Source organism: Paramisgurnus dabryanus, chromosome 15 (assembly GCF_030506205.2).
Source record: "Paramisgurnus dabryanus chromosome 15, PD_genome_1.1, whole genome shotgun sequence".
Taxonomy (NCBI): domain Eukaryota; kingdom Metazoa; phylum Chordata; class Actinopteri; order Cypriniformes; family Cobitidae; genus Paramisgurnus; species Paramisgurnus dabryanus.
The window spans coordinates 24,720,674-24,743,062 of NC_133351.1; the positions used below are offsets into that span (position 1 = coordinate 24,720,674).

General features: G+C 39.3%; 1 protein-coding gene across 3 annotated transcripts in view; it reads right to left on the reverse strand.

Moving 5' to 3' along the window:
- Positions 1-22,389, reverse strand: part of raph1a (Ras association (RalGDS/AF-6) and pleckstrin homology domains 1a) — a 67,974-nt gene that overhangs the window by 23,440 nt on the left and 22,145 nt on the right. For all 3 annotated transcript variants that reach the window (XM_065292851.2, XM_065292852.2, XM_065292853.2), the window contains exons 3-5: positions 3,880-3,999; positions 3,100-3,202; positions 1,657-2,279 (exon numbers count right to left, since the gene is read on the reverse strand). In XM_065292851.2, the coding sequence (XP_065148923.2) occupies positions 1,657-2,279; positions 3,100-3,202; positions 3,880-3,999 (846 nt within the window). The remainder of the gene's footprint in view (positions 1-1,656; positions 2,280-3,099; positions 3,203-3,879; positions 4,000-22,389) is intronic.

Below are 22,389 nucleotides of genomic sequence, written 5' to 3' on the forward strand. Positions count from 1 at the left end.
ACTACTTTGTTATTTGCTTTGCTTGCATTTTTTCGCTTCCGTTACGTTTTTTTCTTCTCGTGCATTGGTTGGCCAAGCTAAACAATCAGAGCCAATTAAAATGATCCAACTCCCAGACGAGCACCACCAGTGATTCATCACGCTGAATCGGCAAAAAAGAACACTGATAGGCGTCTGTCGGTTTGATGTGTACCTAGCTTTACACGTACCACTGAAAAAATGTCCTGAGAATGAAGAGTTGATGGAGAGGCCTGCCCTCTTTCAAGCCAATCAGAGAATACCATCTACCGACTACGACTATGTTTTTAAAGGTGCAGTGTGTAACTTTTAAAAGGATCTCTTGACAGAAATGCAATGTAATATACATAAATATATTATCTGTGGTGTATAAAGACCTTACATAATGAATTGCATCGTTTTTATTACCTCAGAATGAGACGTTTTTATCTATATACACCGAGGGTCCCCTTATATGCAAGTTGCCATTTTGTGCCCCCATGTTTCTACAGAAGCCCTTACAGACAAACTTTGTTAACCAAGTTGTCTCAGACAATGACATGTTTGTCCTGTGGCAGCTACTGTAGCTTCTCTATGCGTTTCAAATGAGCCGTGGACTGAGCTGTTGGTTGCAATTCGCAACTTCACCACTAGATGCCGCTAAAATGTACACACTGCACCTTTAAGCTTGCTGATATTGGATTTGTTGACGTCTTTGAAGGTGGGTTTGGGTGTGTCTAGCAAGTGCAGCAAACATTTAATTGGGCGTAAAACCACCTGTGTGTTCACCAAGTCTTTACCGGTGTAACATTCAATGAAGATCAGTAATGACCATTTTTTGTGTGTCATGGGCTTAAACGGGAACAACTAAATAACTGGAAAGAAGCTTGTACCATGTAGGTCAATCATGTTTGTCAGTAGGTCTATAGGACAGACGGACAGATTAGTGAAATCCCTCTCAGTCTACACTCTCAACTGCAGTTAAACGAAAGCATAAAACTACTGGATGCAATTTCTGACAGCATTAAATAGAGATGCTATCAAGTCATTTGTGTGTTTTGTGGATATACACTCATTCTAATAAAAAGAAACACTGGGGCATGCCATACACAATGACAAACCATTACTGCTCTGTTCCCAGCCTCAAAAACCTGTATTTGTTTAACAGATATGGGTTAGTTTATGGCTAACATTGAAGATTTCCAAATTAAAAGAGAATAAAAAATTATGTCATTATTTACGGACTCTAATGTTGTTATCCAATATGTGTGCGCTATTTGTTTTTATGTTTATCATCGAGTTTACCCACCAGGGTTTGGAACAGAGCCACACTCTGTGTAATGTCAATTACCGCTGACACAACACCTGCTTAGGTCTACAATCCCATTTACCTAACCTTAATCACACTCCAAAGCTTTAAAAACCAAAATAAATGTGAATTTGAGGGAAAAGATAACAGCAGAAGCAAATTAGTTGTCAAACAATTGACAGAGATGAATAGTCACTCCAGAGATGTACAGAGAGGCTGTGTGTTCACTAGATGGCAGTGTGATTGCTTTAGGTACCTATGGGGTACCTACGGGTTTAGGTAGGTACCTACGGGGACACTGGAAGAAATCATGAAGTAAAATCTGCACGATCTAAAGCAGTATTGTGTACCTCTGTACTCGGCTGGTCCTGCCCATCTCGTACCCCGTCCTGATCAGACTTGGGTTTGTCGATGTCCAGCGAGTCCATGCTGGACGCAGAGGCGGAGTTAATGCTAGAGCGAGAAGAATGGACAAAGGGCCGCACCTCATGCTCTGTGACCGTACCCACCGACCCCGTCCTGCGATGATGGTGGGAGGTCGGCCGCTTTACGGTGGAGGAAGAGTACGGAGCGGAGGATGTAGAGGCTAAAGACGTGGTGCTCTGTCTGGCTGCTTCGTCCATGCTTTGGGAGGCCTTCTCCAGCTGGGCTGTGATGTCATCCAGGGAGAAGTTAGACGCCAGAGGTGGTCTGCTGCTGGTGCTGCCCACTCTGACCGTAGATGCGGGTGATGCGCGGGTGCTGCTGCTGGTGCTCCCGCCGCTGCTGCTCGCCCCCCCGCTGCCACCGCTGCCCGTGTGCTTGGTGCTGTGACTGCGGCCGGCCGGAGGTTTCTGGCGGACTTTGCCGTCTCCTGACAGGGCGTGGCGAGTGGAGCCGCCGGGCTTACCGATGGTGCTGAGCTCCTGCTCGATGGAGCAGAGGTCTGCCATCAGAGCATCCAGATCTACAGAATCACCCTGGTTCAGAGCCTCTGTAAGACAACATATCATAAACAATCACGCTATTTGATCAAGGGCTAACCAACATTAATGTATTAATATGCAAGAGGGGTTTACGTTAGTGGCCAGGGGAGGGGGGGTTTGCACAATATTTCCTTTAAATGCCCCCTCGGGTTAGATTAAACTTGTAAGGGCTTTACTAAACAAAAATAAATTGACAAATAAGGCAAACCACAGCGTTTTAGGGAATCTGGGTTTTATTTAAATATGAAAAAAAGAAAAAAGGTCATGACTTGTTTATTTTAATGATTTCTTTCTTTCTAAGATTTTTGAAAGTCTCTTTCCAACTTCCAACAATATTAAATCATGTATAGCCCCCCTCAAATGTTAAAAAACCTCAACCAAGCACCCCCAATGTCAACATTTTTTAAATGTATAGCCCCCTCATGAGGTCCCAGTTGTCAGGATTATTTTCATGTTTATCCCCCAGTGAGGGCACAATGATTTCGAAATATATGTTTTCCTCTACGAATCATGTCTTTGGTAGTCCCTTTATGAAGATTATGAGTTATTGAATGATGACATCATAATGTATAGCCGCCATCAAGACATTTTTATTTCTACAGTGATTTAAAGGGGGGGATAAAGTATTCTGACTAATGGGCGTTATGATTCTGCAGAAGGCTGTGCAGCTTTCAGTGGTCTCAAGAGTCTGTGGGCTCATGAGGTTTTAAAATGCATTATCTCATAAGTCATAATTATTTCCGTATGCATGTCCGGCTCATGATGTAACAATTACATTTGAATAAAAACAGAATTCAATGGAATGTGGTGTGTATACCGTGACCTCACCATTTATGTTATAAACTGAGAAGCGGTAGGCCATGTTGGCCATGTTTGACTCTTGTCTGAGTGGGGCCTTCTGCACCTTCTCTGGTCTCCCGTCATCCAGACTCTAAAGATAAGAAAGCCAAAGTGTCACACATTTAAGAACGACCAATAGGATTACGCATTCAATTAAAAATACTGATGACTCTTACTAATGTCATTCAGTTTAAATATAGCTTGCACTTCTAGAGTCCTGAAGACTCTTCAAAAACATAATAAGCTGACTATATAGGCAGCATTTTAAAACACCAAATGCTCTTTAGACTTATGATGTAAAGACTGTTTGAGAAAGCATTTTAAGATGCATGCATTCATCAAGGTGGCAGCAATCCCATAATGCATTATGACACGCCCAGTTAAAAAAAATATTTTAAAATGTCTGACCAAGTAAGATTCAGTTCAACAAACTGACTCTTACTGGTCTTATTCATGTTGTAAAACATGGAAATCTACAAAAAGACATTTAAATAGTATAATGCATTTTAATGAGTTATGAAAGCAAGTTTGGTCACATGGGTCATTTGCTGCTTAATTTCTCAAAGTGCCTAAAGACCACATTAAATCTAAATTGGAGTTAAGTGACTTTGATTCCACAACTATCAGCCTCCTTCATCTCATTTTCATACTTTTTAATAGCAATAGCATAACAATGAACTCCCCACTATCCACTTCTTCATGGCTTAGGACATCACAACAACGTTACAGGATAATTAATTATAACATGAGATTATCTCTGCGTCTTACCTTTGTTAGTTTGTCCAGCTCCCCGAGCCATGCTCCAAACATTTTATCCAGGTCCTGGTCTTCTTTATCGCTGTCCTCCTCTGCAGCATGATCCAGTTCATCATCTGAAAACTGCTCCATCTGTAACACATCCACAGAAAGCAGGACCGCTCAAACATCATGGCCAATTTAAAATGTTTACATTTTCTAAGAATGAGAGTGATGCTTGATTACCATCATAACATTTGTGGATGCTACGCGGTTGCTAGGGTGTTTGTGGTTTGTAGTGTTTATAGGCTGTATGATACGAGATACTTTAATATGTTTTTCAATAATCAGAGAACATAAAAGCACCTGACACACACATGAATTTAAAACGCATAAAACTCATCACACTTTATTTTGGCCTGACAGCACATGCATTACTTAGCCGCCTCAGATTTCACTATCAGCCACAGGCCACAAAATATAAATCACACACTGCCCTCTGGTGGCCATGTAGGACACACACACCCTGATAATGTTCATCACACCCTATGTTGTTACCAAGGTCAATGACATGACATGAATGTTAGTCCGTAAGCTGTATGTACTTTAAAAATAACTTGATAAATGCATGACATGCCACTTTATTCTATAAAACCTATTTAGTTGTAATGCATTCAGTATTTATAATAATAAATACTCCTTTATGTTTTGGGGCAACAGTTGGTGTTTAAATGATTAAAAATTCCAAATAAGATACTTTGGCATTGTTTATGTTTGAAACTTTACACAAATTTCATGAATAGTTGTTGGGATAATTGAAAAAAGTTTGTACAACAATTTTATCAAACACATTTTAATTGCATTTAAAAAGCATATTCATTTATTAAATATCGCCGGCAAAATTCATTGTAGAGGTCAGGTGGTGGAACCAGAAAGTCAAAGGGTGCAACTGTTATGAATGCCCCTAAGAAATAAACATTAAGCTAAATAATTTTAATAGGTTTATAATTTAGCCAATAATTTTAGTTTAAAAAAAATGCAAGCTAATGTTGTCTATAATTGTAATTATACTTTATTATTGTTCTTAAAATGATAGTTCTCAAAGGTTAATTTGTTTATGTTTAGTAAGTAGCTAAAGTAAGTTGTTTGTGATTATATTAATGATTTTCAGGATTATCATTTTAAATGCCACTATCAAATGAACAAATATTCAGAATGACATAGGGAGCACATTAAAACTTATCTATTGTGAAAAATCATTAAAATATACTGAAATGTTCTATAAACAAAACTAAAAACACATTGAACATGATGCAAAAATATGTATTGCATTTATGTTTAGAAGACTTTTTAACAGCTTGTTTTGTTATCAACCCACCCTGTAAATTATGAATTTAAGTAATACGAGAGGCCAAATGTTTATTGAAATCATCTTTTAAAGCATGAATGATTTATGGTGCAACAAAGAGTAAGTACTGTGGAATTAAAAACACTGAGCGGGACAGATGGAGTGTGTATGTGCGTGTTATACAGATGTGGACATAGCGTATTATCATCAATATATCTATCAGATGGTCTGGAAATGATCATCTGCAGTTGTACATGGTTTTATTAAGCTCATCATAAACACATCTGAATCTCTGTTACAACACACAGCCAATTAGCAGTAACCAAGGTCTAATGTTTTTTGTACCCTCCAGAGATCCAAAGATTTTATTTTAACTATCATAGACACACAAGTTATTTCAAAAACTAGGCAGCATTTTATCCCTCCTCCTAAGATACCTTGTTTATGCATAAATCAAAGGGTTCTAATTCCAAACATCACATTGGTATTTCACATTCAACATCCCAGAATACACTGCTGCAAGCTCTGAGAAAAAAATACATGCTACCCATGCTCCAGAGTTCAAAGTCTTATGAGGTTTCATAATGGTTAGCAGGAAGCCAAAGTGGACAGCTGTGTGTAGCCACTAAGGAACTAAAGCGGATTTAGAGCAAATCTGGAATCACAAATTCCTTACATACACTTTTAGATATGCCATTATACATTAGTACATTTAAAATTAATATTAGTATAAACAATTTTGTGTGCAAGAATAAGTACTAATGCATTAGTAATTCAGATTTCCAATTTTTTTATTCTGTATATTTTAATGAAATAATTTAGTCAAGCAACTCTTATTTAAAGGTATAGCGGAAGATTTTCTTTTTCCGGGTGGATCATCATCCAGACTATTGGTCATCCCAGTTGTCAATCATTCTGATGATATGTTGACGTAAGGCAGACGTACGTGCTCGTCCCTAGGTTCGCTTTCAACACATGCGCACTTTCAGGTGTATATGTGGGGTGGTCTACGGTTTCAGCCATTCATTGATGCTCGCATCTCACCATGTTTTTTCAAAATGTCTGAAGGTCGCAAGAGAAAAAGGGTTTACGAATTGTATGACAAGAAGAGAAAGGCCTCTGAAGAAAGAAACAAGACCAGAGTGTTTTTGGGGAGACTATCACCCACTGATGTGCGCTAAAAGCACAGGTTGGGCTTCCCACGCAAAGAGAAATCCATTTAAAATCACTGCTAGTAAAAGTTGATGTAAGCTATGATTAGCGATGCTAGCCCTGGCACAAGTCATGAACCGCGCAGACACTGTAAACATCTCAATGTATGAGCAATGCCGACAGCAACTTATAAACAGAGCGAAGAGAAGAACTAGGCTCGTGCATGCCCTCTCTCTCGTGCACACGTTTAACAAGCGTTCCCTCTCTGGAGCAGGTAATGTTGCAAATGTGCATTTTTATTTTTAAAGTGGAGGGGCGGTTCTTTTTTTAAAAAATTCAGGAAAATCTTCCACTATACCTTTATTTCATTTTTAAATTCAGTGTTTCTTCATCTCAGTGGTAGAGCATTGCGATAGCAACGCAAAAGGTCATGGGTTCAAACCCAGGGAAACTTCTAACTGATCAAAAGTATACTTTGTAATTCACTGAAAATTGCTTTGGATAAAAGTGTCTGGCAAATGCGTAAACGTAAAAGGTTAATTTCATTTAACTGAGTTTTGGGTGATATAAGCCATTGACCTGTACTTTGTAATCCAAATAATAAACATACAACAATATATTTAGGAACACACACATTTTAAGTTTGAATACTATTTAAAATTGAAAATATGCAAATTAGGATGCAGGGGAGAAAGTTTAGCAACTTTGTGAACAGAACTAGCAGCAGTATAAAAAAACCATACAGAACAGAATGAATAATCAGCTTAGAATAAAAGTCTTTTAAGGTACTTTTGTCTGAAAATGTCCTTTGAGTGGTAAGAAACCTCATGCACAGGCTGTACAAGGCCACAGAAATCCCTACCGTGAAGATCAACCATATAGGGGAACAAAATGTATTATTTACAGTTGGGTCCCGTGATGAAACTCTTTCCAAACCAGTTCTACTGAAAACAGCATTTCACCGGTCTTCTACAACATGCCAGGGAGTATAGTGGGTCAGTCCCATCTCAAACATTAAGATCCAAAGCAAAAGTATAGATTTAATCAGTCCAAAAATCATGACGTAGTGCGCTACAGGAAGTAGAAAATAAACTGAGCATCAGGATGATGAAGTGCAAGCCAGATGTTCCAGAGTTTTAATTTTGTTCAGAACAGCTGGCAAAGCCATTAGACATAACAGCAATACCAGAGACCACCGTAAATCTCCTACGGACAGCAGCACAGCTAAAGAATGACAAAACTAGAGTACAAGTTCTTGGTAACCACCAATTGCTGTAGCAGTACCGTGGTACAGAGATGCCATCAGATGCTGGTGATGCTGAATATTTATTTGTACTTTCAACACAGTACAACCTCATAGTATCATTCCAAGAAACAGATTCCTGAAATCCCAGACCTTCCAGCCATATCAGCAATTGCTTATGTTTAAGAGAGAGAGAGTGACCGAAACCAGGAAGAGAATTAAAGAGGAGAGTTGCCGAGCGCTGTGCTACAATTAGCTTCATGCGGTTAGGAGCCCTGTGATTTGGGCCCATGACTGGCAGGCCCGGGGCATGGGCCGCCCTCCGCATGTTATAGACGCTGTGCTCGGAAAGATCCCCGCTGACACAGACCGTACCGGCAGGGGTGTGGAGGAGAGGGTGAGCGTACAGTGAAAGGTCTGTGATCGGAACCTTGCACGTGCGGGGAAGTCATGCCACGGTAGTCGAGTCTAACAGTTCCTGGAGCGGATTGCTTGCCTGACACTTTCTCCAGTTTATACAGCTCCAGTCTGGAGTCACGGCGGCCACGTGCAGCATCAAGCATGCAGAGCAACCATCTGTTTCACATCACTGCCTTGCACATTCCAAACACAGCAAGCACTTCTCCGTGATGAAGTAAAGCAGTCAGTCCTGTTGTCTCCTACGCAGTGGAGCCGCGGTGTTTATATTATTAGAAACAGCGACACGTTTAATGGCACCGCAACGCTCTCGTCGTGTCTTCGTTCGGTCGATTTTGCTGACTGTGTTGGCACTGTCTGATGCATTAGATCTCTATCAATATAATTATGTTGTCATAACGTCTCAAACATGCTGGAGCGAGTTCATTCAACATCATGGATGATTCATGGTGCTCTTAGGGGATATACGTCAGAAGTAATTGCTGGGGGCTACCAACATGACTTCATTGTTTTATTAACCCGTATAAAACATTACTTTACATTTTCTGAAGACCATGTCTTGCAAAGACGCTGCCACAATGCTGGGTGGTTGCAAGGATGTTGCTATAAATTGAATAATGTGTTTTGCGTTGGTAATGTGTTGCTAAAATGGTTGTTTAAGGTGGTTACTAAGGTATTGTTAAAGGGGACATTTCACTACACTTTAAGATGTAAAATAAATCTTTGGTGTCCCCAGAGTACGTATGTGAAAGTCCAAGCTCAAAATACCATATAATTTATTAAAGCACGTTAAAATTGTCACTTTGTAGGTGTGAGCAAAAATGTGCCGTTTTGGATGTGTCCTTTAAAATGCAAATGAGCTGATCTCTGCACTAAATGGCAGTGCCGTCGTTGGATAGTGCAGATTAAGGGGCGGTTTTATCCCCTTATGACATCACAAGGGGAGCCAAATTATTTTTCACATGCTTGCAGAAAATGGTTTACCAAAACTAAGTTATTGGGTTGATCTTTTTCACAATTTTTAGGTTGATTGAAGCACTGGGGACCCAATAAGAGCACTTAAACATGGAAAAAGTCATATTTTCATTCATATATGTAAGTTTTTTTCTTAGGCACGTTTTTTTCTTAGCCACTGTATTCTTCATCTTATATAACCTATAGATTATTCTGTGTTTCCCCCTACATCTATTCATGTAAAGCTGCTTTGAAACAATAAACAATTGTGAAAAGCGCTATATAAATAAAATTGAATTGAATTGATATGTCCCCTTTAAGGTGTTCTGAATGGTTGCTTCCTGGCCCAAATCTGATAATCCGCTTCCTAGATTTGAGATTATTTTGACATTGTACATTATAAAACGCTGGGTTCTTTTCAATTAATGGTTGGGTCACAAAGCAACAAGGCCAACTTTTGAATAAAAAAAGTATATAATTCAGGCTTGTGTCAATCTATGCTTCGGACAAACATGTCCATTTTCTGGGTTAAAGGTGCATTGTGTAACTTTTAGAAGGATCTCTTGACAGCAATGCACTATAATATACATAACTATATTATCAGTGGTGTATAAAGACCTTAACAAAATGAACTGTATTGTTTTATTACCTTATAATGAGCCATTTTTATCTACATAAACCACTAGTTTCCTTACATGAAAGTTGCCATTTCGCAATTGTTTCTACAGTAGCTCTAAGCGGACAACCTATGTTGTCTTATGGCGCTTTTCTAGTACCCCACGGTTTAGTTTAGTTTGGGTCGGGTCAGCTTACTTTTGGGAGCTTTTCCATTGGGTGCAGTAAGTAGTACCCGATATTTTTTTCGTACCACCTCGGTTGGGGTTCCAAGCGACCCGAGCTGATACCAAACGTGACGCGAAAACACTGTAGATCACTGATTGGTCTGAGAGAATCGTCACGTCATCGCTATAATGCAAATATTAGCTTTAGCTTACTGCTAGCTTGCGCTGTCTCAAGCAAACATGTTGTTATCTGTGTTCTGCTATAAGTTTCCAAACACCCTGAAAAACATCCGCAGGTTGAAAATCCGGGACACCATAACAGTTTTTTCCAGACTTGCAGTTTGTGGCGGCACTTTCGCGACCTGCACGTCCGCATTATATATGCTTAAATGCAACTTGAATGAGGCTCAGCGGAGCGCTGTCGACTGACGCCACGGGTCGGGTGTTTGAACAGAAACTGTCATGTGAGACAGAGGTAGTTATAAACACGATGTGCAAACATCTATTTGTGGTGGCCAATTTTAATTTTGTGGCAGACTGAGAAATAAATGAATGTATGGGAATGTACAACAACGCTCTCACGTGTATGATGTCACAGCAGTAGGCAGCGTAAATATAACGACACGCCTATAATCCCTCCCACTCCGAAGTGATACTAAACTCGATGGAAAAGCTAACCACGCCAAAGTGAGGTGAGCTGACCCGACCCAAACTAAACTAAACCGTGGGGTACTATGCAATGGAAAAGCGCCATTAGATCATTGGTTCTCAACGTTATTCCTGGAGGCCCACTGCTCTGCACATTTTGTATGGCTGTTTCTCAATATGCGTTCTTCAGCGATCTTGCATCCTTGTGTCCTCGCTCTACGTCATCATTAACCGGCGAAGTTCAATTCCAATTCTCAAGAACACAAATACAGAGGACGCATGAAAATACCCGGATGTGTTCTTGATATCGAGGATGCATCGAATGCAGACTTGCGCGCGGAAATCTGGGGAGGTCAGGTGACCAACAGGAAGATCGCACACATCTCAATTCTCACAAGTGCGTTCTGTGTTCTCGCGACCTTCTGAGTTCGTTCTTCCAAGGTCGCCTGGCAAGACCAATCTTCACGAGAACGCAAGTCTGTTCTTTGCGTTCTTGGAATTGAGAAACAGCCTATGTCTCCTTTATTTAACACACCTGATTCAAATCATCAGCTCATTAGTAGAGATCTCTATGAACTGAACTGATGGTGTCAGATGAGAGAAACATACAAAATGTGCAGAGCATTGGGCCTCCAGGAACAGAGTTGAGAACCACTGTCTTAGATGATGACGTGTTCGTTCTGTGGCGGCTATCGTAGCTTCTTGATGTGTTTCAAAAGGGAAGGGTAAGTTGTAGACTGAGCTGTTGGTTTCAATTCACAATCTTACCAATAGATGCCGCTAAAAAATTATACTAAGTTGACCTTTAACCCAATGGTTAGGTTTGACAATTTCTGACCAAACTAACGGCTGGAAATATCCAAGAATCTTTGGTGTGTCAGTCTTAATTTCAGTCTTAATTTCTTAAAAAAGTAACAGTACACTTTTCGGGTATCAACTATGTCCAACTCAGCAACAAAATGAGTAGTAGGACATGTCAAAGTTGAATACTTACAGTACAGATAGGTATTTAACCAAACCAAAAATAATTCCAACAAAATAAGCAGATATATAATAAAACTCAGTTTGACAAGTCATTTACATTTATACTGATAACAAATCAAAGCTATGCGTGGAAAAAACATTTAATCCGAGCTCGCTGTAGCTGTGCATGTGTGTAGGAGGACAGTAATGTGAACAGGAAATGTGCAGGATGTAATGATTCCTCATCTCCCTCGTGGCATGTTGTGTAAGACATCCCCTAAGATTAGAACCACACCAAACTTAAGCAATGTCACAACAAACACACTCCCAAACGCAGTTAATCAAATAAAATGATTCATTAAATTTAATGACATTTGAGATTATGTAATGAATAGCCCATCAAATATTAACTGATCCTGTTCTGATCCTAGGTCAGAAAATAGCATCGCAATCGAGAACCCACCATTCATCTCCACCCAAAGATGGCATTTTTTAAAATCGAAGTGAATGAAGCCAAAGAAACTAGATAAACAGCTCCTAAATTGTGAAGATTTTCTAACAATTGACTTCTGTCCCCATTCATAGTAAAGGCAGAGAAAAAGACCAGCATAACCTTTATCACTTCTGTCCCACAGAAGCAAGTCATATGGGTTTAGATCAACATAATGGGTGTTGTAACTTGATTTAGAAATAGCAGTGTATTTACTCAGTGATGCAGACTAACACCAGTGGATGGCAGAACATCATCTGACCTCTTAACACACCAATGAGGCGATCCCACGGTTACAACAAAGTATATGCACAGATGTCCATCATATCCTGATACGCCTGTATCCCCAGATGATCCATTTTTCCCAAGATGCTAGCTTCACGCAGTTTTCAAATGAACAACAACTGTGTGGATTGTGCTTCCCGCTGCCTGACCTTATAATCTTTGATCTTGGGGTCAGATGTCAGAGTCAGCAGTGTGTATCTGAGGGAATCGACTTGAATCACCCCATGATCCAGAAGTCTGTTCACGAGACCCAGATGTCTGTCAACTGTTAAACTAGCAGCACTGTAAAAAGTTGGCACAACTGAAATTACTTCAATTGGTAACACTCAAAAAATTTAAGATGAAAAAAACATTTTTTAGATGTTACCAATTGAAGTTATTTAAGTTAATCCTACTTTTTACAGTGAGTGTTAAAGCAGCTAAACATTAATCTATGCCATTGAAGCATAAAGTTTAAACACCGCAATTACGCATGTCAATTCAACCTACTTTTTTTAAGTTTTAACTTGTGATAACTTGTGAACAATTTAAAACTGTTTAACTTCATTTGTGAAGTTAAAGTAACATAAAAATATATGTTAATATAAAATAGTTTTCTACAGTGTGGCATTTGTGGGTCTAATGCAAGCATTAGGTTCAGAATGAGTCTTTGGACTGTTAAAATGGATGTAAGAAAGCTTTGAAGCAAGGTTGTGACCCCTGTAAATTCTTCACACAACACATGGCAGGCTTTAAAGTACCAGAGTGTGTGAGCGTTATTAATGGGAACACAGACACACTAACACAAACCACAGACCCCAGCTGGTCTTCAGGAAGCGACACAGCTCCAACACTCATCACCTATGGAGGACATCAATGACAGCAAATACTCACAGGAACCCACAAAAAGAGGTTACAATAAAATGGCATGTATCAACAGACAGATTATATGGTATTATTTAGTTATGTTTGGAGGCATTTCCCATAATTCCATGAGCAGAACAATGAATCACTGATGCATAAATTCTCAGTGCTGGAAGAAACTTTGGACACGTGGCTGAAACTAAGTAGTATTTGATTCTTCATTATCCAACCTCAACCAACCGGTAAACAAGAATTATACCGTAATGGGTCTGTTTTTCAGCCAATCGGGTAGACGTCCCGACCTTGTTATTTACTATTTAATTTAACCCTTTCCCCAACAGCGTTTAAAAAAAAAAGATTTTCACAAAAGTTTAATGCCTTTCAGAAATTTTTCTTCTATATATTAAATATATTAAATGAAAGAACAGACCCTGTGCTTTCAAAAAAAAGTTTCGTCCCATCTTCATTTCTCTTTTTATCACCTCTCAAATACAGGTAGGTTTCTTTAAAAATACAAAATTTTGAACAAAAAGCTGCGATAAATGCATTTTTGTGAAGGACTTTGGTTAGAGATCAGATTCAGAATGTTGATCAAAACATACATGGAGCTTTTACTGTTTTTGGATCAGTAGATGCATAAGTGGGGCCATTCACACCAAATGTGTTTTAAACTTTGGTCACTTTAAAGAAAAGAGCAGCGCGGTGCAGCTTTTTGTATTGCTAGGCAACCACCGAGGCAGCTGTCCTGTCAATCAAATATTGAAACGTGAGCACTCTTTTGCTGTTAACTGTCATATTAGCAGAAACTTTTAAAAGAGGGCGCTTGCTTTGACCTCGATCGAGGGTGAAAGGTACACAAATATGAGAGAAAGAAAAAGAGAGAAGAGAGAGACAACTGTAAACTTTCGTCACCACAACTGAAGGCCCGCCTCTCCCCTTATTCGATTGGACAATGGAAAGACGCAACTGTCATTAACGCGTTTGGTGATCAGCCCCCCCCCAAAAGTGCCACCTAGTGCAGTGGTTCTCAAACTTTTTCCGCGTGCGGCCCCAATTGTGTACAGTGCATTCCTTCACGCCCCACCAAAGAAAATTTATGACAAAAAAAACTGTTCTAAAATTTTACATTTTAATTAAACAAAACATTAAGTTATAACAAGTAGTGCTGTTGTCTTAGTAGCCTTCTTTTAGGTTTAATTACACAGAATTCATGATAAATTAATGTATTTTATAAAATGTCATAAAACTGGGGCCCCCTTGGCATCATCTCGCGGCCCCCAGTTTGAGAACCACAGACCTAGCAGAAATCTGGATTGCCGTAAAAACTCGTCATTAGCAGGAAGGCATTTTCTTTAAATTAGCGAGATAACTTGTCAATGGTGGGGAAAGTGTTAACATTCATGAGCCAAATTGGAGATTTATTATATTTTCCCCACCATTATCAGATCACTCCTACACCCCCAGAGGAAATGTTATGCAAGAACCTACAGAAATAAGCTTAAGTCAGTAGTTTCCATTTGCATGTCCAGCATTTATCTGAAACAGACGTGGTCTAGAAGCTTAACAGAGATATGGGGTCCTGGGTTTGCTTCAGCTGGCTGATCTTTGGTTATTCACCCCTACTTTAGCACCAAAAAAGCTATTAAATATTCGGCTAGCAGCTAGTCCAAAGAACAGTAGGCCTATGATAGCTGGCCGTTTGAAAGACACTGGTTGTTTGAGAAGTATCCACCTTCTTTGTGGACCGTCACTGGAAAGACTCCTTCAACCACACCAACAACCACATAAAGTCCAATGAGAAGCATTAAAGACAGTTTTCCCATGACTAGGACAACAGCACAGCTGTCATCCTCAGGGAAGGGTGACTCTGGACACGACCGCAGTAAAGCATCCCGCACGAGGCCGATTCCAGCTGAGCTGTGGTGGGGATACAAGCAGAATGTGAGGCAGGAAGAAACTGCTTCAAATCAGATCCAGATTTTCCTTCATCTCGAAGAGAAAAACAAATGTAGTCTTGGTGAGGACGAGCTGGCTTCATCTATCGTAGGAAAAACTGAAAATGAATCAACGCGAGTGTCCAACTCTCCAACTTAGTATTCCAGATGTGAGCGAGGAAGCATGGAAACACACAAACACAACACTTTCTCTCTTTTCTCGCTCTCGCATACAAAACCGCACATAAAAATAAGCCGAAGACCACTAAAATGAGTAAAACGGTTGTTGAATGAAAAGGTTGTCGATTGGAAAATGTGTACAAGCGTCTATAACCTTTTTCATCCTGCATACTTCACTTTTCCTCCCTGTTTGTCTCTCTTCTTTGTTGCAATTTGATTGAGATCCTCCCCAGAGAAGAAGAGGAGTTTCACAGACAGCTGAAGTCGGCCTTGCACAGTCAACATAAACACTACCCACAGAAATGTTTAGACTGAAACCCAGGGCACAGAGGATTTTCCGATTATACTGTCTGTGTACCCTCTTTATGAACAAACAAACAATCATAAATAAGTAACGTCCTTATTTCAGAAAGTCTTTTTTGTCCAGTATTTAGAGGAGACCCCCCAACTTTCAACCCCCCGGTCTTTTCTCACAGAAAATGAAGGCTTGTGAAAGAAATGCAAAGGTCATCAAGGATGAGTTAACTAAACAAACACTGGATAACATTCTTAATAGCAGGAATCCAGCCAGTAGCATTTTTATGACGCTCTGCTAATGGTCCTTAGCATTTGTAGATAAATAGGATCCAGAATAATTAAGTACCACATTCTCTCCTTCTAGAAAACAAAGTAACTGCACTTAACAATAAATGACACAAGCTTAAAAATGTCATATAGACTTCTATATAATGCACATGATGCCCTGGCAGTGATTGAATTTGTCTGTTGCTCAACAGATGCTACGATTAAACATAAATCTAAATTCGAGTCAGTGCAGGTTGTACTAGACCACATACAACAGCCGTTTTAACGTTCAGCAATAATGGTACTCAGCCAATGCCACTGTTTCTGGCACAGTCCCTACATATGGGAGCAATCAGAGACCGATTCCCACTGATCCCAGATCTGAGACATTTAAGTGTTATTAAAACAGCCATTTATCCAAAGATAGGGAAAAAATGCAAAGTCGGCATGTCACCGAGCACCACGTTGTGTTTGGGATAAACAGACAAAATATAAAATGAGAATTAGGTCCAAAAAATACAGTTTCTGAGGAGGATGCGTGGTGGAAATGTTTAAGAGATCTCCAGCCCGAGCATTTCGCCAATGAGTGAAGGAATATGCTTTTGGACAGGTCTGACAAACAGGTCGTGATTACCTTTCCATTTGCTGCACGAGGCCTGGATGGTTATTTTCCATTGGAGTTTTTTCCTCAGGATGACTGTATGTTTACATAGGAATGTACAGCTCAGTAGATCATCATATGTATGAGATCAACTCCAAGCAGATATTTTATATAGATATATAGACATATATATATACATAAACACATACCATCCCTTCTAATTTACTGTGCGTTACCGGCCATGCAGGCTATTGTTAGACTGTTTGGTTATTGGTTAACATTTAATCAGTTAACCAACATTACAACAGTTATTTGACCAATCTCGGTTTCATGTAGCAGTCGCACATATTTCCTTATAATATTATATTTCCAACCAATTATGTAAAATTTAATGACTGTCTGTTTTTTCCTGAACGTATGCGCACGGTCCAACGGACAGCGCACAGCCTTGCAAAGTATAGTTTGACTCGTACGTGTACACAGAAATTCGACGCATGAGCATTGCAACCAAATGCAACGCATTTCCTGGACCACATACTCCATTCTGCTGTAGGCGCACAATGTACGAGGGTATCAAAAATCCAATGGTACGTTTGTGCGCACTCCTCTAATTAGGGGTGGGCGATAAACCGGTAGACACAATTAACCGGTAGAAATTTGTCAACCGGTAGAGATTTTGGACTATCGTTTCTATCGAGGTTACGTGCCCACGTCACGCTCCTGTGCGTGTGGTCGCGAAAACGTAACGTTTGTACACGTATTTAAGCACTGCAGTTTTAAAACAAGTTATTTTAAGCCATTGAAACACAGACAACAGATCTGTATGCGTGCGTTCTTTCTGTGTGTCAGGAGCGGACAAGTCGCGCAACCGCTGCTCTTTTTGTCTGTGAGGAGCGCGCAAGTCGCGCGACCTCTGCTTATTAAGCTCGTGAGCATTTTTCCCGCTTTATTGGCCTTAAATACACATATGCGTCAAAATTCCCGTCTTTGCAAGCATCATCATAAACACGACCAGTAAGGTCTTAAGAGAAAGTAAACAGCTAAAAGAGAAAGCGCATGTGTAACAGTGTATTGGATCCGGACTTTGGTCTTAAAGGGGAAGTTACCTAATTTTGCTCCTGTCTGTCACTCGTGTTAATCAAACAGCATTGAGAAAAAAATCTCTCGCTCCTGATTAAATCACTTTTCTACCTTAAATAAAAATATATATAGGCCTATACATACATGCATAATTATTTATTATCATTCTTATTGACTGTGTATCTTCAGAGAGCTTGAGTTTTGTTTGTTTTTATCTTCTTTCTATGCTTGTATATGTTTTTTGTGAGAATTATGAACATTTCTATGGTATTAAAGATTTAAACCTTATTAAAACATAAAAAACTCTACTGTGATACATATCGTTATCATGATATAAAATTAATCCTATCGTGATAGAAGATTTTGGTCATATCGCCCACCCCTACCTCTAATGAAGAAAATTGTGTCACGCACAATTCATGCGGACTCTCGTGTACTTGTAAAAATAATGGACGATACTTCGACCTTAAGGTTGCAAATCTGTTTAAAAAACCTGTCCAAAAGTGGGTGTAGTCCTCCACCATCAACTGCAAACCAAAGATCGGCTATGTGAAACTTTATGATCCAATCAATTCACAAAAATCATTTGTATCTAAATATAAAACATTCATTAATAAATTTGTGGTTGATATTCAATCCCCCAAGAGTAAAAATCACTAAATACAATTTTAATAAAACAGAAGAGGTAAATAAAACTAGTCACTGCTATGGCTCTGAAGTCATACTCATGCCATTACGTAACCATGAGCTGTAATAGCAATGCTTTACCAACTCCTATATAAATGTACTGTACTGTAACAGCCCTGTCTAAAAACAGCAGCCATGACCTTCAGAACATGAGGACCGTCTCACACCCGCCCAGACTCCACCCATCACACATCTGTCACTGGACTGGACTTTTCCACTAAACATTTCCTTTTGAAGACTAAGAGGTACGCTAAGCAAATTCTGGAAAACTGTTTAAATGGAATAAATGTTATGCGTAAAGAACAAACTAGGTTTATGGCTATTACATAAGTAGACTACTTACATTTGTGATCAGAATCAAGTGGCAACAAAACAAAAGAGCTCTTTGATGGCATATGCATTCAGTATATGAATCAGTATGCAGAATAAGCCAAATATCCTCTTGGAAGACTTTTGGGCCAGAAATGTTCTGGATTAAAACGGAGTCTAATAACATCTTTGCGCACCACAAAAAGTCTCAATTGTATGACCTCCAGAAGTTATCCAACAGCTGAAGTTCAACTGGAGACTAACAATGAAATTAGCTAGAAAGATTACACCACAAACAAATCAGCCAATCTATTTTTACAACCCAGGTTTAAAAAAATCTTTAGTGTGTATCAGAAACCTTGCACTCACAATTAAAGAAAACCATGTGTCAATTAACTTGAACCAGGATTTTGACTTTTGATCTTAACAAGCTGCAGGTTTGAAATCTGCTGCAGACAGCACTTTATATGCATAAAAGGAAGAATTTTAGTGTTTGCATCCTGTAGTTAAGGACACTGGCGATCTGTTCAGTTGCTTCCTCATCATTCTTATTGCAAAACTACCATCAGTCTTTCCCAACTTGATGCCAGCAGTGGTTTCGTTGTAAACAATTATTCATCAGTTTGACAGATAACTTCTGCCATGTTTGTTTTAAATTCCCCATAATAATTATAAAAGTACACAGAATTACCAAACAATATCTGGTCAAAGGCTTTTCTGAGATTCAGTTCAATCTTATGAAGCCACAAATGTACACACAAAGCACTTAACAGCATCATCACTGATTTCACAAATGATATTGAATTGGGGGACAGACGTCCTTACAGATGGTACCAGATCAAAACAACGTTCCTGTACGGTCCTCTCAAACAGAAGCTATACAGAGATAAATAAAGTTTTTTCCAGGGTCACAGTGAGTGAGGATGCAGATCATAATTTACTGTGTGTGTGGGTAGGCAAACATATGATTTACAGGCACTCTCAGTAGTCTTTATCTAGCCTTGTAAAAACCAATAAAATGTCCATACAGGGATGTTAAAAATCCTTCTAGACTAGCGCATACATCATAAATGTTAGCACAAAGAAAAGTGATTTCAAAATGGTTTCTCTTATCCAAGGAAACCAAATCTATAGGAGACATATTGGTGATCTATAGATGGCAGCTGTCTAAGGACCAAACATCTAGCAGCAGGATCTGCTAAATGGCCGACGATAATTGAATAAGTCACAAGGGATGATGCCACTTTACACTTAATCTACACAGGAAATACAAGTCACATCTATTTTAGGGATGGGCGATATTGACCCGAAGTCACCTCTCTGTAATTCTGGGACGAATGACAGTATACAAAAATATATCTGTGTTTTCTACCATTTAAATAAATGATCACATGTCAAAGCCTCACGTGAGATGTCACAAATAAATTAAAAATATATCTGCACAACATGCAAACTGTTTGGAAAGCATTCATCTGACCTCAGTGTATTATTTTGGCATAGCTTCTGTTGCAAAGAAGAAGAGTCATATCAGACCATGCCGATATAGACGGTATTGTCCCATCCTGTATCACACTTGGAAAAAACACCAATATATTACCAAATAAGGTCCATTATAACAGAAGTGTGTGACCAGTATGGTTTTACTGCTCGCTTGAAGTGTGTCTTAATTTAAGCAAACATTGTGACAACCAAAAAAATTAATACCATAACAAATATCAAAAATGGTCTGTTAGTGTACACTATTTTACAGGGCTTTTTAGGGAGGCTGCTCTAATTCATAGTCATGGCCAAAATGATTCTTTTAAAACAAAAGGCTCACTATCCATCATGCTTCATTCGATAAATATGAACCCAGAAAAACAAATGCTAAAGATCCAAAAGATGGGAATCCATTAGACTGAGGATAGTTGATGTTCTCTGGCCCCAGAACAGCTGCCTCTCTGTGACCAAATTAAACACTGGAACCAAACCTCAGCCAAGTATTTCACCCATTTGTCTCACGTCAATCACATAATCAATTCATATTAGTGACAAAGCATAGGATGTAAAATAAGATTTAAAAGGGCTTAAAATCCTGCAACGGCATGACAAAGCAGCACTAATCTTTCTTGCACAACTTTGTGCTGTAAATAGGAGACATGCATTAAGACTTCTTATACAAGATGGATGATAAACACAATGGGATAGACTTAAAACACTTACATTTACAAATTGCACATAGTGCAATTTCAATCGTAGAGAGGTTAGATGCACGACATCCTTTTAGTTCGACTTCAGCCATGCAAGCTTTCAAACAGGCTGATGGATGCAAACTCGGCAAACAATATTAAAGTCCCCTTAAAATGGCTTGACAAATGCAGTTTTCTTTCCTAATGCAACCACTTTTAGAACAACAAGCATAAAGATGTCATCAACCCTAATGGATCAAAAGCCACAAAACCAAAAAACCATTGCCTGTAGAAACAAATACAAGTCATTACCAAATGTATATGGAGCCTCACTGGCCAACGCTTACATCTATACTTTTTTGTTTCCGTATACCCAGAAGGGTGTGTCGTCTACCAACGACAGATACTGTTGATTCCCCAGGCGTAGCAACTAGCACAGATGCTTAAATTGTCCCTGTTCCAATAACAGGGTCACACCTGATACGCCACAGATTCAAAATCAGGTTTTAAAAGAAAATGGTGTTGAAACCTAACAAAGTGACATGTTTCCCATCTGCTTAGTGAAGATAAACAGCTCGCTAATTTCTATGTGACCGAAGTTTAATATATAGCCTTAATCTTTCTGTAAAGGATAAAAGGGGGCAAGACTGTCTGCCCTGGGCACTCAGGGAAATGAGGGGCCCTGATTCTCCTCCACCAGAGGACATCTCAGAGGCACTCCTGCTGACGTGTTACCATTACATTTAATGACTCGCAAGGAACAGGCGTGGATGGTGAATGCAATTATAAACAGCGATTCCGGTATGGGACCGTCCAGCTGAGACCCTTCAGACACACAGCGGGGGGCGGGGGACGGTGTTCATCCACAAAGAGTCGGACTACGAATCAATACCATTGCCTATTCTCTTCTACAGCAAATCTACAGACTAGAACAAGTGCAGGCTGGCTGGAGCATCTGTGTACACAAAATAACAACCTGCAGTTCATCTACGACAATGCTTGGGTTAATTTGAGTTCATGCAAACATGGCCTGGAGCTGGTCTATACAGATAAAAGGTCTTTACACCAAAGACCTGTCAGGCTACATTGGACCTATCCAATATGGGTACAGGGTATTTCCACTGACAGTTCTGAGTAGCCACACCCTGGACTGAGGCAAAACTGGCCATGAACCACATAAATAGACAGGATGAGCCATCTGAATTACATGTAAGCAAGATATCACAGTTTTGTTTAGTTTTTTTAAAAGGTGCGTAAGTTTTGTACGCAAAAAAACATATTTTTGAACCGAATACAAGAAATAAACTCCAAAAATGGTTATTCTAGCAAACAAGGCAAAACCAAATTCAGCAACATTCAGCATCTCTGAATGTAGGGTTGTTTACACATAAACAATTTCAACCATAATCTGTAAAGTTTTTATGCAGTTTGGCTGTTTGTTTTCACAACAACAACAACAACATCATTCTCTGATCCTGAAAACAGCAACTTTAAGGTTTTCTAGGGTCACTTACACCAAAGACATAAACCTACCTAATTTTTATCTAAACAAAACTGCTTCATGCTTTTCACCGTCTTAATTGCTTGCATTTCTCACTCAACGTTGAATTGTTAGATCTGTCACAGCATTTAATCCATCTAGCTTCATTTCTTTTGTTTGCGATAGAGAAGTGAATGGAAAAAATTAACAATTTTAAGACAGGAGACAATATTGAATGGGTAGCTGAAGTTCCATTACATACTTTCCTGTGGGTGTCCTGACATCATTACATCACTTCCTGAACCCTCTTGCTCTTTTCTTATCTATGAGAATCCAGTGTAATCATAATAGTGATTTTGTATGGCTCTGAAAGGTCAAGGCGAAACCGAATTCAGTACAATAAGCCAACTAAGGT